This window comes from Cavia porcellus, unplaced genomic scaffold (genome assembly GCF_034190915.1).
Source record: "Cavia porcellus strain 051 isolate PalLab524CR breed Dunkin Hartley unplaced genomic scaffold, mCavPor4.1 scaffold_30, whole genome shotgun sequence".
Taxonomy (NCBI): domain Eukaryota; kingdom Metazoa; phylum Chordata; class Mammalia; order Rodentia; family Caviidae; genus Cavia; species Cavia porcellus.
The window spans coordinates 40,601,659-40,621,618 of NW_026947513.1; the positions used below are offsets into that span (position 1 = coordinate 40,601,659).

General features: G+C 35.9%; 1 protein-coding gene across 15 annotated transcripts in view; it reads right to left on the minus strand.

Moving 5' to 3' along the window:
• Epha5 (EPH receptor A5) overlaps positions 1 to 19,960 on the minus strand; it is a 337,092-nt gene that overhangs the window by 140,758 nt on the left and 176,374 nt on the right. For 6 of the 15 annotated variants that reach the window (XM_003463755.5, XM_003463754.5, XM_013145832.3 and 3 more), the window contains exons 4-5: positions 16,983 to 17,138; positions 12,679 to 13,014 (exon numbers count right to left, since the gene is read on the minus strand). The exons of 5 other annotated variants lie outside the window; for them this stretch is intronic. In XM_003463755.5, the coding sequence (XP_003463803.1) occupies positions 12,679 to 13,014; positions 16,983 to 17,138 (492 nt within the window). The remainder of the gene's footprint in view (positions 1 to 12,678; positions 13,015 to 16,982; positions 17,139 to 19,960) is intronic. 4 more of the 15 variants (XM_063240631.1, XM_013145834.3, XM_013145835.3 and 1 more) reach the window with 2 other exon arrangements.

A 19,960-nucleotide genomic window follows, 5' to 3' on the forward strand; every position in this document is an offset into this window, starting at 1 on the left:
GATGGTCAGATGCTACCATCTAGACCTTTAACCAACACACTCATGTGTTCTACATGACGCAAGCAAACAAACACAGTATGGTCTCTACATTTCAACTTGACAACAATTAGGTACATCATCTAGAGAAACGGAGAAAGAGCTACAAATGTGATCCATTCACTGAATTGGATTTCTATCTTTGTTTTTTAGAAGTTGAACTTTGAGTATGCTGATGTAAAAATTCCCACTAGAGGGCTTTCCACTAAACACAGTGTGCCCACAATAGAAAGTCAGAAAAGCCTGGTCTATATATCAGTAGGTTAGTTGACTGTGACAGCCTAAGCAGCACATTTAATGTCAAAAACAACAAAGGGGGATCTTTAAAGCATTGTGATTATGGTAAAATTTATTAGACAGAATGAAGCACATGATATAACCACTAAATTAAAATTTAAAGCATGAATTTAATGTTAAATATGTATGTAAAAATAGAACTTGGAAAACAAAGTAAAAACAGTTCCCTTTAGTATAGGAAATGTTAAATAGATGTGAGATAAAAGTAAATGTACTCACATTAGGCCTTGGTGGTTCACAATGGAAAAATGCATCCCTTGGAATGAGGCAAATAACTAACCTAATCCTTAACACCTGAATACCAAAGAGAGTCACAGAGAAGCAGAAACATATCAGTTAATTGAATAACTCTGATTCTCTTAAAGTACCACAAACCACTTGTGTCTAAAGTTCCTTATGGTGGTAACGGTGTCTGAGGCCCACAGAGATGGGGAGTCTGTGCCCTGAGAACCACAGTCATCCAGTAACCCTCTCTGAGGTCCGTGGGATGTGGGAGTCTGTACCCAGTGACCTGCACACACCTGGGAACTATACTGAGGTTCATAACGACCAGGAGTCTGTGTCCAGCAACCCACAGTCACCCAAGAACTCACAGGGAGGCCTTCAGGGACTGGGAAGCTGTACCAAATGACCTGACAATACCCCAAAACTGTAGATGAGGCTCCTGGAGGGTGTGAATCTGCACCCTGTAACCCATAGTCATTTGCAAACACTCTTGGAGGTCACTGGGACCTCGGAGTCTGCAGCCAGTAACCCACAGTCATCCAGGAACACTCCGTAAGGCCTTCAGAGATTAAACATCTGCACCTAGTGACCTGTCCACATCCACAACCAACCCTGAGGCCCAAGGGGACAAGGAGTCTGTGCCAAGAGACCTGTGGTTACCCAGGAACATACAGCAAGGCCATAGGGACAGGAAAGCTGTACCAAGTGACCCACCGATACTGCCAAACCATAGGTAGGTAAGGCTCCTGGGGACTGAGAAGCTTCACGCAGTGACCTGAAGTCATTCAGGTAAACACCCAGAGATTGACTCACCCCAGGAACTATCTACGAGGCCAGCCATGCCAAGCAATGCAGTCACCTGGGAAACCTTGGTGAGGCATGCAGGACTGGGAGTACCCCCACAGTGACCCTTCGATAACTAAAAACCATCTCTGAAGCTTGTGGGGACTGGGAGCTTTCACACAGAGACCCACAGCCATCAGCAACCCTCAGGGAGGCCTGCTGCCAAACAGACTGCCAGCACAGGAAGCACATAAGACTTGGCAGTCTGAACCAGAGGAACACAGGAAAATGCCAAAATGAAAGAACAAAATGCAATCTCAAACTTCCAGCCCATCCAGATCAAGTCCAGGAGATACGGACATGGAAGAATTTGGCAATCAAACACTTGAAATCTCTGAAATGATAGCAATGGAAATAAAGAAATAACTCTAAGAAGCTGTAAAAGAAGCCAGATAAAAAATAATCTCTCATGTTAAAAACAGAAACAGTAAACGTAATGAAAGAATTAGTATATCCAAAGAAGACACAGATTAAAAAAAAAAATAGAGGAGCATACAAAAATGATAGAAATTTTGACAATTCCAGGAAATAATTAGAATTCATGAAACAGATTCAAGAAGATATTCAGGAAATAAAAAATTCCTTTGAAAGCTGGCAAAACTGCATAAATGAAACTGAAGACAGACTCTTCGACCTTGAAGATAGGATTGTGGCTAGTGATCATTAAAGGGAAGCTCTCTTAAAATTAACAGGGAATCAGGAAATAATTCAGCAGCTGCCAGATGATGTAACGAGAAACAATATAAGACTGGCAGATATCAACAAAAAAGGAGACAACATGAATGACATGAAAAGACTACTTGCAGCAGTAATAAAAGAAAATTTCTCAAACGGGAAAAGAACAGAAAAGAGATCCATATAGAACCCCAATTAGCTACAACCAAACTAAGCTCACCTTCAACATATAATAATCAAGAGCTCAGAAATTCAGCATAAGAACAAAATAATAAAACATTCTAGAGAAAAGAAACATCATCTATAAAGGAAACACTAGCAGAATCATGCAGTCTTCTCAACATAAAACATCAAATCAAGAAAAGCATGGGGTGAAGTGTTTCAAGTACTAAAAGAGAACAACTTTCAGGCCTGGGGATTTAGCTCAGTGGTGTAAGCACCGGCCTGGCAAGTGCTGAGGTCATGAGTTCAATCCTCAGTATCCCCCCCAAAAGAATGAAAGAAAGAAAAGAAAACAACTTGTAACCTATGTTGATGTACCCTGCAAAACTATCTTTCAAAATCAATGAAAAAATATGATGCTTCTATGACAAAAAACAACTGAAAAACTTCATGGCCAAACAACCAGCTCTACAAAGAGTACTAGAAGACATTCTAGAAAGAGATAAAAATGACCACAATTCCAAGGACAACAACAGAAACAGCCCCACAAGCAGGACAAGCAGTTAAACAGAGGGGAAAGGTAAGGAATCAACAACAGAAAGATAGCACGGCAAAGGAAAGACAATACATATCTGTTAAAAACATTAAAGTAAATGGCCTCAGTTCACCACTGCAAAGAAACAGACTGGCAGAATGGGTCAAGAAACAAAATCCAATAATAAGCTGTATACAAGAAACATATTTATCTCAAAAGAAAATTCATAGACTGAAAGTTAAAGGATAGAAAACTATACTCCATGGAAAAGGAACCCAGAAAAAAAGCAGGACTAGCTATTCGATTTGCAGACAATGTGAACTTCAAATCAAGAATGATCAAAAGAGATAATCAAGTTCGCTACATATTTGTTAGGGGAAAACTTCAAGAGGAAGAGATAACAATCAAAAATATATATGCACCAAATATGGGAGCAACCAAGTATGTAAGACAAATATTTATAGACATAAAAAAATCAAATAAGCAATAATACAGTTATAAATAGGTGACTTTAATACTCCCATTATAATTGATAATACAGTTATAAATAGGTGACTTTAATACTCCCATTATAATTGTATTATTGACACAAAGAGATAGATAAACTAGACAAAAATCTGCAAAGAAATATCAGAACTGAATCAAACTTGCAAACAAATGGACTGTAGATGTGTACAAAGTAAACCGCACAACAACATCAGAATACACATTCTTTTCAGCTGGACATGCATATCCTCTAAAATAGATCATACACTAACCCACAGAACATGGTTAAGTAAATGAAGAGGAAGTGAAATTATTCAATGCATACTATCTAATCATAGCATACTGAAATCGGAAATTGATGACAAAAGAAATCACAAAAGCTCCATAAACACATGGAAATGAAATAGCACCCCGCTGCACAACCAATGCGTGATTGAGGAAATTAAAGAAGGAATTAAACAACACATATAATCAAATAAAAATGCAAATACAATGTACCAGAAACTGTGGAATTCAATGAAAACAGTCCTCAGAGGGAAATTTATAGCAGTGAATTCTCTTATCAGGTAAACAGAATGAGCACAATTAAACTACCTAATGCTACACTTCAAAATTCTAGAAAAAAGAAGAATTCAAATCCAAAGCCCAAAGAAGAAAGAAAATTAGAAAGATCAGAGCACAAATTAACAAAATTGAGATTAAGGAAAAATTACAAATAATGAATCAAAAAGTCGGTTCTTTGAGAGAAAAAATAAAATTAATAAACCCTTTGACAACCTTATCAAAAAAGGAAATAAAAAACTCAAATTCATGCAATAAGAAATGAAAAAGATGAAATCCCTATATATTCTGTGGAAATATCATATATACCTACTTTGAAAAGCTTATTCTCATAGGTTGACAAACACAGAAGAAATAGAAACATATGAATTACCAAAGCTGGATCAAGAAGATATAAAATTTCTGATTATCCCAATATCAGTTAATGAAATTGAAAACATAATTAAAAACTAACCACCAACAAAAAAGTCCAGATCCTGATGGATTTACAGCTTAATTCTACAAGAAATCTAGAGATGATTTAATATGAATACTCCTCAAACTCTTTAATGAACTGAAAAAGAAGCAATTCTCCCTAACTCATTCCTAGATGCAAGCATTACTCTGACATGGAAACCAGAAATGATCCAACCAAAGGAGATAACTACAGACCATTCTCTCTAATGAACACAGATGAAAAAAATCTTCAATAAAATATTAGCAAACAGAATGCAGCACATCATCAAGAAGATTATACATGATAACCAAGTGGGATTCATCCCAGGAATACAAGATGGTTCAACACACATAAATCAATAAATGCAATATACCCTATTAACAGAGCCAAAGACAAAAATCACATGGTCATCTCATTAGATATAGAAAAAGCTTTTGATAAAGTCCAATGCTTATCCATGGCAAAAACTCTAGAGAAAATTGGAGTAGATGATCTTTACTTCAACTTATAGAAGTCTCCTATCATGAACCAAAAATCAACATCATACAAAAAAGGAAAGAAAAAAAAAAACTCAGTTTTTGGTCAAAAACTGAAAGTTTTCACTCTAAAATCAGGAAGAAGACAAGGGTGTCACCACCTTATTCAACATAGTCCGATAAACATTAGCCAGATAAATGAGACAAGAGAGAGAAATAAAAGGAATAAAGATAGGAAAGGAAAAAGCTAAATTATGATTATTCACAGATGACATGGAACTCTACATATTGGACCCCAAAAACTCCACCAACAGGCTTCTAGATTTCATAAGCAAATTCAGCAGCATTGCTAGGTACAAAGTCAATACTCAAAAAATCAATAGCATTCCTCTACACAATCAACAAACTCACCAAGAATGAAAGCAGGGAAACCACACTCTTCACAATAACATAAAAAAAGAAATATTTATGAATCAATCTAATAAATGAAGTAAAATATTTATACATTGAAAATTATAATATTCTGAAAAAAGAAATTGAACAGGAATTCAGAAAATTAAAAGAAAAATTTCAACTATATCTATGTCTATCACCATGCACTAAACTAAAGTCAAAATTGATCAAAGATCTAAATATTAAGACAGAAACACTAAGCCTACTGGAAAACAAAATACGTAAAAATCTCAAGGATTTAAGGATAGGCTGATAGTTCACAAACAAAAAACAAAATGCACAGGAAGTACTTCAAAGAATCAAAAGCTGATATCTTGTCTTATTAAGAAGTTTTGCACTTCAAAAAAAAATTACCAACGGAGTGAAAGAGAACTCACAGAAGATTTTTGCCAACTGTCCCTCAGACAAAGGACTTTTATCTAGAACCTATAAAGAACTGAAAAAAATCAGGCTCCTCAAATTTAGGGACCCATCCACAAGTAGTCATCTGAAATGAATACACAATTCTGAGATGAAGAAATACAAATGGCAAATAAATATATGAAAAAATATCCAACATAATTGATCCTTCAAGAAATGAAAATTAAAACTACACCAAGATGTCATCTTACTCCAGAAAGTATGGCTGGTATCAAGAAATTAACCAATAACAAATGCTGGTCGGGATGTGGGGGAAAAGAAACCTTTCACCATTGTTGATGGAAGTGCAGACTGGTACAACTACTGTGGAAATCAGTAGGAAGATTCCTCAAAAACTAGGATTAGAGGTCCATTCAACCCAGCTATTCTCCTTCTGGATATTTTCCCAAAAGAATTGAAAGCATCATCTCACAGTGATATATGTGCATCCATATTTACAGGAGCATAATTTGCAATAGCTAAATCTTGGAAATAACCCAAAGCCCACCAACTGAGGAATGGATTTAAAAAGATGCAGTTGTATACAATGGAATATTACTCAACCATAAAGAATGATAAACTCAAGGCTTTTATTGGTAAATGGGTGCAATTATCAATCATATTCAGAAATGAAATAAATCATATTTTCACCTGTAAACAGTGAATTGTCTCACTAGTGTAAAAAATTGAAAGAGTAACTACGATCCAAAAGTTACAGTATAGAAAAAGGGAAAGAAACTGCTCACAGAGAAATTTTACCATTTGATCTATCTTGCATGCCTGTATCTGGTAGCCTGAGAATTTACTTACAGGATAATAATATGCAATACAACATTGTTAAATTCCTCTTATCTTGTTTTTAAATCCATATTACCATTTTTCTTGTTGTTGCTGTTATCATTTTGCTTTTGTTGCTATTGTTTAATTGCTTGCTTCCTGATTTTTGTTTTCTCTTTCAAATAAAAAAGTGCTTATAGAAAGCCTTACTGAATTGCAAAGATTCAGTAAAATTTTCCAAATGAATGCATATCATGTGAATGGCAATTTGTATATTTATACAAACCAAGTAATGGCCACTGTCTCGCCAACAAAGAAATTACAATTTTAAAATCTCAATTTCCCATGCCGCTAGGGCAAAGCTGTGTATGAGACAGACTGATCCAGACAAGATTCTGCTTTACACAAACAACTCAAGGAACAACCAGTTCATCAGAGTCGCACGTTTTGCTCTGTGCTGGTGAAAATGGGTGTATACCATGAAGGTCTGCTGGCGGCATTCCAGCTGATTTTCTGTAGTTTCAGGTCTGAGACCCAGAAATAACAATACTAGTTGTGCTAACAGCAATTGCAATAAAATCAAAGCCCTGGCATTTATGATTGTCAGCTATCATAGCAATGTTTGGTATCGCAAGGCCACATCTGTGAAAATTCTGGGCGTAGCTTCTGGAAAGAGATTCTACTCTGTGAATCTACTCTTCTGAATGATTCTATGAGCCACTTAATAACACGTCTTCATGCCTTTTTTCTGTTTCATCTAGCTAGCAAGCATACACTTTGTTTGCAAGTAAGTAAACACACAGTAAGAACAAAAAAATATTCCCAGAGGAATTTTACAGGCAGCTTTTCAAAAGAAAGAGCTCACAAGCTGAAGGACCAGACTGGTTGTTTTTCAGGGCAGCAGAGATCTATTTAATATTAAAAACATCTGTGCTCACTTAAATAAACTACTTGTTGAACATAGTAGTTCTGGTGACTGAAATCCACCTGTTTCAATACTAAACGATAGGAAGAAATACAAGAAAGGTGTCTAAATGCACTGAAGAATTTACAGAAATTAAATAACCAGTTCCAATTTAAGTTCTCAGCTCAAGTTACACCTATCAGGGATCCCACAGCTTTGGTTAAGAGGAAGATGAAGTCTACATATCACAGTCCAATTGTCTTCCACAGAATTTCTGAATTATAAAGGTGACTGAATTTATTGCCTTGCCATTTGAGAAAATGAGGTCATTCTGGGAAAAATAAAAAATACTGAGCATTGGGATGTTTGGATAATAGCAGACTGTAAGTGATTCAAGTTATTCTCCACTTTTTTTTAACTCAGTGAGTCGTCTCCTAGTTAGATGCAGCAGGCCCACAGCTGACCTTGGCAGCCGTCTCCTCACCTCTGTGTCAAGTCCACATCTTATCTAGGTGATTAACTAATAATGGGGAGCAACTCTCTTTCTCCCCAGCTTATGATTCATCTGAACTCAAATCCTGACATCCTCTTGGGAACCAATTATCTATTCAATGTCGGGGAGAGGAAGCTTCAAGACTTACTGGATTGTACAGTTTAATTTGAAAAACCATGGAGGAATATGGACAAAAATAGATTTTATGCATTCCTGAGGTAAAAACAAGCAAGAATTTCGCTCAGGCCGGCAGAGATACATGATCGCAGATGCTGTGCTGTTTGGGGGGTGGGTACACGTGCTACATACCTCTACACTTAGTGGCAGAAATCTGTAATTAAAGGTGACCCGTGCAAAGGAAAGTTCAGATGCTGGAAATTTCTTTTTTTTAAGGTAGAAATGACCTTCTGAAATAGTAATACTAAGGTGAATTATTGTTTAAGATCTGTCAACTACCCACTGATTACCCATTTCAGAAAGGGTGATAAAAAATAAAATGTATTACACTGAAACTTTTATTTTAATTTCTATCATTTATGTTCTTTATAATGGAACATAAACGTGAAGCAATAGGGAAATTTTTTCTTGATCATTTCAGGTATAGGCGTGACAGAAGTCAGAGTACCATGCAACCCCTGAACTGCAAGTGGGTATGAATTTCATAACAGGCAGCAGGATTTCAATGGTAACACTACAGTGCTTGCATGTACATGGAGTGAAATAATGAACCCTAAGCTCTATACCATCAAAATCTGGCTGGAAAAAGTTCATTATTAACGATATAGTGAGCCAGAGCTCCTTAATAATTTCCACACTTGAATGCCTGTATCTACTTTACAGCTATTCAATTGAAAAGTAATTACTCTAGAAAAGTGCTCTGAATTCGAATCACATGCTAATAGTGTATAATGCCCATCTAGTATTTCTTACTGATAACTGTGACAAGTTTTAAACACCCTGGAGAGAGAAAGGAACGGGGAGAGATGCCAAAAACCTTCAGAGATTACTGAACATTGCCCCCAGGCTACCATGAACGCCCCTGGGTTGAGAGAATCACGAAGCAGCACTGGCCTTAAGTAGAGCCATGGAGGGTGAGTAGAATTTGACTTGAGTTCATCCGAAGATGACAAAGTGACATCTTCATCCCATCCTATCATTAAGTTTTTGCGAATCTAGTGTTTATAGGTAAAACATTTACTCTGCCATGAAAAGATTAAAATTGGCAAATAAAAATAGATTTAACCAGGCAGTGATGATAAAAATGGCCAATAGAGGTTTGCATTGAGGAGAATAAACGAAGCCCTGGTGCTTAGAATTATAACAATTATCTAACAAACGGCAATGCTTTTTAAAGCATCTTGATAAACAGAGGCCACAACAAAAGGTTTGTTTGCCCTTCAGAGAAAAAAATGCTTTCAATTTCTTGTTTCAGTATACTCCGCAATGTCCAGTTTTGCAGTCTAACTTAGGCTTTCAAAACTCTGGGCTGTCAGGCCATCTATGAAGGGCGGTGGCCACCTACAGCAGTGCTGCAAGGACCAGGTGAAATGGACAGCACGGTGCTGCAGACACAGACACGGGCGCCGGGGAGTAAGGCTCACCACGGTCCTGGGACTGACGGTCTGCGGCTCTGCAGGGCTAAGGACATTCTCTCAGCGCTAAGAGGGGGAGCTGCGGCCCACTGCCACCTTCCACGGCAACACGGTCCCGGGGCAAAGTCTGAACTAAACTCAAAACAATTACAATTGTTCCATTTCAGCCCATAACCAGAATCATGTACTTTTGCATATTAATTATTACTAATTTTGGGTAGATTTCCTAAAAGAATAAAATAGAAGAGCCACATAAGTGTTGTAATTAAATGATTCTAAATACTCTTCTGGCAAATGAAGATTATTATAGTCAATTTTTTAAAAAATAATATATTAAGTCATATATACTCATTAGAAAAATATATACATTCCTTTTCTAAGTTTGAAAACACATAGTATGCACAACCACTTTTTATCCCTGCTCCAATTTGTTTGGTAAGAGCTCATTATGCTATTTATGAATTAACATTTAATTTTCATATAATGTCTTTCCCTAAAGGCAGCATTATTTAACACTTATGCTACAACTACTTTTTCTTTTTCTTCTTCATACTTTTTTTTTTTTTTTTCATACCAGGGCTCGAATTCATGACCTCATGCTTGCCAGGCAGGTCTTTGTACTGCTGAGCTAACCCCTGGCACACACCACACACGCATGCATGCACGCACAAATACACACACACACACACACAAATACACACACACACACACAAACACGTATATCACAAACAGTTTAGAATTCTTTCATACAATCTCAGAGCTGTGGCTACACATTATAAGAATCATAGACTGAAAGAATTCAAATACATTCCTAACAACTTTTTCATTTTAATTTACTATTAAATTACAAAAATGGTATCACTTAAAATTAGATAACTTTCTTAAGGGCAAAATGCTAGGGTTCATGAGAATGTGGTTGTTGAGAAAATGTTTAGTATTCTCTATAAATATCCACACATTAATCATCTAATTTCTACATTTTATAGATTATCAGGGTTAGGTAACCAATTTCACTTTGGCACTTACTGCAACATTTTTATCTTGAACAAACAACTGTTTTTTTCTTCTTGTCCTTTTTGAATCTGGAAAGTTCATCCTTGTTTTGCTGTCACACACAAAATAATCGTATCCATCAGAACATGTTGGAACAACTGTTGAGCCAACTAGAAATTTGAAATATAATACTCAAGGAAGAAATGCATCATTTAGAAAATAGATCTTAAAGCAGCTTGCAACTGAAGGTAAAATGCACACAAAGGAAATTTATATAATAATCTCATATAATGTAGGTAACGTTATTCAACGTTGAAAAGTGTGCAGGGATAAAAAACTACTTCGATAAACTTCCTATGATATTAGAATGTAAGCATTTAGCTGTGGTGCATTAAATATGACATAATAAATAAACTGCTTAAAATAACACTTTTTGTGCAAATTGAAATTTATTTGATGTGGAATAAGAAAAATCTTACTGGGAGGTTGAGGATAGGTTTGTAAGGATTTTACAACCAAATGTCTGCTCTGATTACAAATGTTTGTTTAACAGAAGAGCTGTATTTAAAACACTCACGATCCAAGTAACACACATTGGAGTCCGAACAGTCAGCAAGGGAAAGGGAAAGACTGGTTGTACTTACTGAGCATACTACTAGAACAAGAAAGCCATTTTCTATACATAGTTCATCAAAGGAATATCTTCCAAAGAAGTTAAGGTTACACAAGCATCACAGTTTTTTCCCCAAGGAGACAGTGAGATTTTAACATGATAAAGTAAGATACCTAGTAGAATCAAGGAAGGTTGGAAAAATGTTGCCTAAAAGCCTGAAATCACTGGTTTGTATTTTTTTTAATACAACATAGCTCACATTTACCGAGCACTTTGACAACTAGCATGACTATTGACATTTGATAACATTGATTGCTAAAGATTGTCTTTTCCTTATACTGAAGGAAAAGCCAATTTTGCATCTTCCTGTCCAGTTCTTTAGTATTTCAGTTAGTTCCACTTCAGAGTAAAAAGTAAGTGAAGAAATATACAAAGGAATCACTGAGGAAAATGGCACATGTAGGTGTGTATTATTTGTGGAAAAAAGCTGTAGACATACATGAAGCATGAGAACACAAAGCAGGTCTCACTGCCTTGTTACTGGGTATCCTTGAATGTTCCCTTGGATTTATCAATCTAGGAACTGAACCGGAAACTTAACCAGGAGCTCAATTGTATCTTTTATTCTTAAGAATAAATTCTTACATTACCTGACATATTCAACACACCAAAGTACTTATTTTGGCTGAGACTTGATAATCAATAGTAGTCCCTCATCAATCCCCATTCTACAACCTACAAACTTACTCTATTAGTGTATGAACTAAGCTCAACTGAGTTCAAACATACTGCATCAGGAATGGTGGCAAAGATTGCTCACTGACCAAAGCCCACTGAGGTACTAATGAGGTGATGGGCTTACTGCAAACCTGAACTGAGAATCCTCAGCAACTTACAGACCAAAGTAGAGCTATAACATTTTGGTTTTAATGCCTTCATTTTTCCCTGTTGTTGGATCAAAACAAGTTTTAAATTGCTCTTGGGTTTGGAAAGATTCTTTCTCCCCATGGAATGAAGTATTAATAAGTCACCAATGGATTAAATTTTATTTTTATTTTACTAGAAAAGAAGCTTTATAGTCAAAATTGGAGGGAAAATCTGGGGGAACTAGTGGCTTGGACAGGACTTATTCCTTCCTATGCACCGGTTATTCCCTAAGAATTCCAACATTTCTACCTAGAACACAGATGAGTTTCCATGTAGCAGTAAAATGGCTCATAGCTCTTCCAATGTCTATAAATGAGTTTAACAAAGGAAATTTCACTTCACTCATTTTTGTTATCAAAATAAGAAAAACTTACAATTTGAGACTAAAATTCATCTGTGGTACCATTCAAGCAAACCAACAAGACAGTAAAATTTGCCTAATCACGTGCCAAATAACCAAATGGTTAAATTTGGTAGGGTAAAAGGAAAAAAAAAAGTGTAGAGGTATTGTGTGAAATAATATAATTTTGATCCAGAAATTCATTTTTATTGAAAAAATTCAGTTAAAATATATATCTTTCTGATCTGTCGATGACCTAAGTCTTAGTTTTTTTTTTTTTTTTTTTTTTTTTTTTTTTACTTACAACTAAAAAAGCATTTGAGATGTGTTACATGTTAAGCCCTGACGTTTTGGTTGAAAATGTTCTTCACAGAACTCAGTCAGTACTACCTGGGTTCTGGAGATAAGGAGAGGTAGGCCTGAAATACTAGAATTGAGTTGGGCACGGCACTTACCTGCTTGATTTGTGGTTACATTTACAGACACAAACTGCCGGGTTCCTGGGCTCAAGTCGGACACTCCATTCACTGCCTCAATCTCAAAGGTATAGTTTGTGTGAGCGAGCAGATCCGCCATCATGACAGAGGTGTTTTTCAGGCCGATTTGCTGGGGGAGGTACCTGACATGACCGCCACACTCCTCACACACACCTGCATGGGAGTTGCACTTCTTGCATGCAATATAATAGGACACATCTCTCCTTCCACCAGTGTCAGCGGGCGGAATCCATTCCAGAAAGACACTAGTCTCATTAACATTTGAGATGGCATTCCGAGGAGCTGAGGGGGGTCCTGGTTTGCAAAGTAAAGTGAGAAAAACATATTTTAAGATGATATTAATTAGGCATAATGTACCACACTACTTCCTTGTCTGAAGGAAAAAATATATTTTCAATTAATTTTTAAAGTTGTAATTTACAATTATCTTTGAAAAGCTCGCTAGAGTTTTGAGGGACAATTGAGGTGCTTATGTTCTCCGCTATGATTTCTTTGGGACCCATTATCACATTAGTGTAGTAAAAGATGCTTTGCTTAGTTACATGCAAACAATTATGGAGTAAAACTATGTATGTGTACATAATGTCAAATAAAAATTTATTTTAAAAATGTGGTAAATGACTCTTTTTTGGGGATTCAACTGATTATTTCCTCATTGATATCAAGAAGTGAACAGGAAGCATGCTAAATCAGCAGCCTGAGTAAAAATAGTGCCTAAGTGTGGTTCTTGAAGACAAATTCTGTACCAAGTTAAAGACAAACAACCTTAGGCTACTTCACAATAGATTGTAGAATTACTTGATAAATTGCCAACAGAATTTTAAACCCTCTCTTCAAAGTGCAAACGCACTGAGAATTAAGTAATTGGTTAACATCACAATCTGCAGGAAAGTTTCTTTTATTCACTATTCCTTTCATAGTATTGTTCTGCAAGTTTGAATTTTACTTAATTGAAAGTCTGAAATTCATTTCAATATTCTCAAAGGCACTTCAATATGCAGAGTAAAAAGCCAACATATTTTGAATGATCTTTAGGTCAAACTGTAATTTCCAGTAGCTCATTACAATAAGAGAAAAAATGCACTTAGCTAAACTATTTTCATAAAATCATTACATTTTAGAATAGTACCAGTGTAACTTTCCTAACTTCATGTAGTATTTATTAGACACTTTATTTTTATCTGCATGTTAATAAAAATTGAGACTAACTGTATCAATATTTATATTCAGAATCATCTTAAGATGGAACACTTCCATTAAATTTTATTTATGAAATCTACAGTTTAGATTGCTTAAATTGCTCAAAAGATTGTTCAAGAAAAGTGACAGTATCTTATCTGAAGATTATTTTAAGTGTTTATGAATGTAATAATTATAATTAAGAGAAATACAATTGTTTGCAAGTGTATCTCAAAAGTTGACTATGAGACATTACAGTGAAGATGTAGTAGCCGTCAATGTTATCTTATCTGATATTCTCAAATAGAAAATATATTTGCTTCGAAGTCTCACTTTACAAAGAATAAAATGCAATTATGATGATATCTGAGTGATCATAAACATAAATAAAACTACTGAAGATGATATACATTAATTATCCTACCATGGGCCATTTGCTTTAAAAACTAAACTAATAACTTCTACCTAACATTTATTAAGCCATAACTGTTGAGGAATAAATCTAAAAATAATAAGCAATTTACCTAGTATTTAGGTATTAATCTGTAAAAAATTACATTTGAACGAAGGAATCCTATTACCAAAGATTTGATGTTTTTTTCATTTGCCAAAACAATTCCTACAGTGACTATATTTCTGGTTGAATCCTTTAACTTTGTCCATCTATTCAACCTCACATACTTCAACTAAAAGTCATTTTTAGTCACAATAATTTCTTAAGATGGAAATATAAACATCATTGTTAATTGAAATGTTTACCTTATTTATGAAACATTATGGAGAAATTCTAACGAGATCACCTTCTCATAAAAAGGTAGAAACACAGGCAATATCTGTCTAGTTTAGAAAGATGAGAAACCACCGACTTTCCCCTCCCTGCTGGAAATACACTTGCATTTAACAGCTTTCACCTAAAGCTATAAAATCACACAGTGTGATTTTTCCTTTTGTTCTGACTCTGCTTCCAACAGCTGTTGCTCAGTGTTTGGGTGGGGCACATACTGCTAAAGTTAAAAAGAAGCTTAAACTCAATAAAGCTAAAGCTCTACAGCGGAGATAAAAAGTAAAAGCTCTGATTTAATGTGTAACTAAAAAATTCTGGCATCTTAATATTATGTATGACGGCTGAACAAAAGTAAAACTGTGACAAGTACTCTTAGCTGAATTGGCTGCATTAATTTTGGGGTTTCTTTTGCTGAACTATATTCAGTAGATTAAAAAATATTTTTCAAATTTTATGCATATATATATATATATATTCCAAAAAATGTTAGGCAGTTGAAACCATAAATTCATTTCTGAAGAACCAAAGACAAAAGTTTATGATTTTTATCCAAATACGAATTAAGCCATAGAGATCATATGCAGTATCTGTGGTACTATGAATGCAAGTAAAAACAGCCAGCCAGACACACACAAGTGCACGTGCATGCGCACCCGCACGCACACCCACACCCACACCCACACCCACAGACACACACACACACACACACACACATTCTTACAATAGCCTATTTTGAGAAATACATAGGAATTCATGTCCTGCTAAGACACAGGATTAGAAATTCACACACATCCAGACAGAGAGCAACGCCTGCCTGGGGCTTAGATCCTAAGAGAGTGCTAAACTAAGTCCTTGTCACCAAGGCCAAGCTCATTCTTATTCCCAAACATAGCAAATACACAAAGAGGGAGCCTTGTACTTAGGCTGAAAAAGAGCTGGGCCATTTCAAGAAAAATACTAAGTAGAAATTAATGAAATTTAAAAGGTGTCTCAAGACATGGTTGCTTTTCCTTAATATAACAATCTACTGTCTGGCCAGCATTTTTCCTATTATTTGGAAATTCTCTCAATTTCACCGACTAATTAATTGTTTAAAACTGCATTGCAATCAGAGTCCATCACTTGAAATCATGTTTCTTACCAAAAGTATATATAGTAATTGCATTTACTTATTTGATGAGGAACTGTTTGTTACTACTAATAATCTAACCTACAAAACAACCAGTCTTGGGCCCATCAGTATGATTTTTATTACTGTAAAATTAATATAAATGAAAATTCTAGGAATTCTGAGAATATTTACATTGACTATAAAATTCAGAACTGATGAAATTCAGTTTGTGAATATTAACAAGATAGAATCTATAATGTCTATTTAGCATTAGATAAATGTGGTAAACTTCCCAAAATGATTGTGAACATCTTTAAGAGCAAATACTCATCTCTAGGACCTACTGTTATTAAACAAGGACAGCTACAGAAGGTGGACGTTGAGAAGGTGAGTGGATTCACACCTTTTATTCTTTATTTTCTGTTTTTGTTTTATTTGCTATAGTTTTACTTCTGGATAAACTCTGAAAGTACTGTCAAAAAGCAAACAAATACGTAAGAGTGTTACATTCCCAGAAAAATCACAGATACTGGCAAATCTCCACCCACTACAGACACTTATGTTTACTATCTCTCTATTCTGATGACATGGCCATAACTATGTTAATAATGATACTTAATTTTATTCACAACAAGAACCACCACAGCTGCAGTACAGCAGTGCTAACGTGGGATTTTATACAGGTGAGACGTGCTTTTCCACCCCTGCTGCTCCATGCACTGGATATGTTACTATACTCTCTCTGAACGACCTTCTCAGTGACCTTGCGGGTCAGTGGAGCAGGTTAGAACCAGATGAAAGTGTCCCTTACTTATAACATCTGATCAAAAACTGGCCTACAAAGAAGAAAAAACAGGTTTGATGTTAAAAGGAAAGTAGATCTTCCTAAGTTGTATATGGCTATCGAGAACACTAAAGTAAAATATACAATGAAAGGAAAAATTGTAAATCTGTGTCTCAGATTTACAGAGAGGGAAAAAAGATGCTTCAAGTTGTAAATGCGAAAAAAGATTCAACTTTTTCAGTGCGTACACAAGAAGACTGAAATGGGATGGAGACTACATCAAGAAGATAAAACACTACTCCCATGCTGGGGGCCGGGTAATCAATAGATGCTAACAGGCTCCATCGTGCTGTTTCTGGGACTTGGGAAAGTTAGCGTCACCTAGAATCCGGGGCATTCCTTACTTGTGCATGCCATTGTGGGTGGATCAGATTCCCTCCTGAAATAATCCTTTTCACAGACACAAGAGGTGGAAGCTTCCTCATGGGTGTAACTGTGAGGTGGGCATTTGCTGCAGGTCTGGCTGTGAGGCGAGGCTTTGAAGAACCCCGGTGCACACACTGTCAAGAGAAACAAGAGACTGAGCTTTTCCTGGGCACAGATGCAGTGTTTGTCCTGCGCATCAGGTATTATTTTGACTCGTACACACAGGTTAGAGAGATGACAATCATTGCATCATTTCAGATCTTTTCATGAGCTTCTGGTTCCTAAGTACCAGGCCCCTCAGATAATCAATTATTTAAAGTATTCAAATTAAATGTCTACTGAATGTACATATTTTAATGGTTTTTATGTCATAAAGAGCTTATAAAAATAATATGTATAAAAGCAAACACTTATGGATGTATGATTGAAGCACTGCTTCAGTAGAATTTTTGCTTTATTAATACTGAAACTATATTAAAAATGCAAACTATCCCATATAATCTAGAGAGGTATGATCCATAATAGGTGCTCAAAATTTTGATATTAAATTGATAAATAAATTAATTAGATACTGAAAGCTTTACAAGTTCTGTGAAATTGGGAGAATACATAAATGAGCTAGTAGAAACATGCTTGGCTGGCACATGCTTGGAATCCCAGTGCTCTTGGAGAGCTTGCAGGAGGACCGCAGGTTTAAGCACAGCCTGGTCCATCTGGGGAGTCAGGGAGACCTTGTCTCAATATGAAAAAGGGAAAAGAGGAGGAGTCCAGGGGTGTAGCTCAGTGGGGGCCCTAGGTTCAATGCCCAGTATTAGGAGAAAAAACAAAAAGATGAAAAGAGAAATGAATAAGTAAACAGGCACATAATCTGGTATATCATCCATATTATATTAATTATGGGGAAAGTCAGATTTTAGGTATTTGTTTTACATTCTACTCATTTTAAAAAATTTCTTTGAGACTCTTAATAACTCAATAGCTATCTGTTATGATGTCGGTAATATTTACATACTGTACACATTGTGATGGTTGTCAAAGATGGAAATTACACCTTCTGCAGCTTTACATTCACACCAGTTATCCCACCACGTGACAGTAAGGCCTGCTGAGAAAGGGTCACGGGGTGCAGCAGTGAATAAATGTGATAGCAGGAAGAGCACTACTGACCGATGCAGAGTCAGGTGGAGAACACATTTGCAGGTATTCGCACTGACTTTCCTAAGCTGGTGATCATGTAAGTGAGTTTTCAGGGAAAACCTCCTTTCATCCATGGCTCCCACAGATGTTCAGTTTTCTTTTCAGTGCATAATAAAGCCCAACTCCACTATTTTTATTGCTCATTCTGGGCTAATTACAGACTACCAAAATGATGTGCTAAGTACTTTTCAGGGCTTATTTTACATAAAATTAATCAACTATATTTTTTTCTATCTTCAAAATTCACTGCATACACTAAAGAGTATTTATTCAAGCACCAATGCACACAGGCTGAAGCTCAAAGCTGAACTCATATTCCAGTAGAAATTTCTGATAGACATAATGAACCAGGGCTAATTTCCATGTGCTATAAATGATCTCAAGTTTTAGTGATCCATCACCATGAATAATCCGGAATTGGCAAAAATAACTAGGTACTTTTTTCAGGAGATCTAATTACAGTGATAGTAAAAGCCTTAATACTCTTACATATTCAGAGAAAACGTGAAGGTATGTGAAAGATAAGAAAGCTTTTTGATAGTCTTAGGGACATTCTTGTAGTTAAATGATTAGGAGAAGATTTAAAATATTATTGTCTCATAATAGGATTGCTCTAGCAGCCAATACCATACTTAGCAAAGTTATCTGATTTTTCTCCTTTTATCCTCTTAATACAGCCATTCTCACTGTAAAGTCTATTTCTTCCCAAGTCATGGAGTATGGAATTCATTATCATTAATTAAATAATCTTTTCTCTACACTGAGTGCTTTTGACTTAAAAACTATATGACATCATATACAACGTTCTTGTCCAAATCGCCCATGATAGCTCTGGCAACAGGAAATAATACAAGTGAAATGAAAATACAGATAATAGTTTAACAACTTCTTTTATTTTGTCTTTTTGAGACACGATCTTACTATGTAGGTCAGACTGGCCTTGAACTCATGGTGATCCTCAGGCCTCAGCCTCCCAAGTGCGGGGATTACAGGTATGCACCACCATGCCTGGCTACAAAATTTTCTTTCACCAGTTGTGGTAGGCCACATAGAGACTGCTGTGGTAAATAATGGTTTACAGACGGAAGAGAGACGCCACTGTCATTACTGATTTAGAACTATCACATCAATATTTATACATATGATTAAGCTAGGAAAGAGAGTGACTGCACACAAACCACCCAGTTTAAACAAAATCATGAAAGAATACATTCTTTGGAATTGAGTCACTGGTGAAATTTGAAAGATTAAGTAAATTATTTAAAAGAGTTTAGCAGTGTCTTAAAGGGAGAAATCCTTTCAAAGGAACATGTGAGGGAAGAATATTAAAGATCTGAACAAGAAGACAGGTGAATAAAGTGGAAGAGACACTTATAAACACCAAAAGGCACCGACCGTTTCACAAACCCTAGAAAAGACAGTCCCCAAATTAATGATTGTTAATTTGCACATTTTCAGCTCTATGACGGAGTGCAAATGATATATTCAGTTAAAGGGTTTTTTTTTTTTTTTTTTTTTTGGATTTTGACTTTTTTCTAGGCTAGTGATATGGATTTAGCTGCACCCCAAGTGGGCAGTGGCAGTGGTCCTGGTCAGCCAGCTGTGAGCTCTGCACAAAAAGGCTTGGTGTGAGGTGATCATGATCAACTGTGGACTCCGCTAAGTGTCGGCCTAAGTTTCTGACAGGTGAGGCTGAGCTATGAACTTTGGTAGATTAGATGTTTTAAATGCATTTTTGACTTGTGTTGTTTTCACTTTA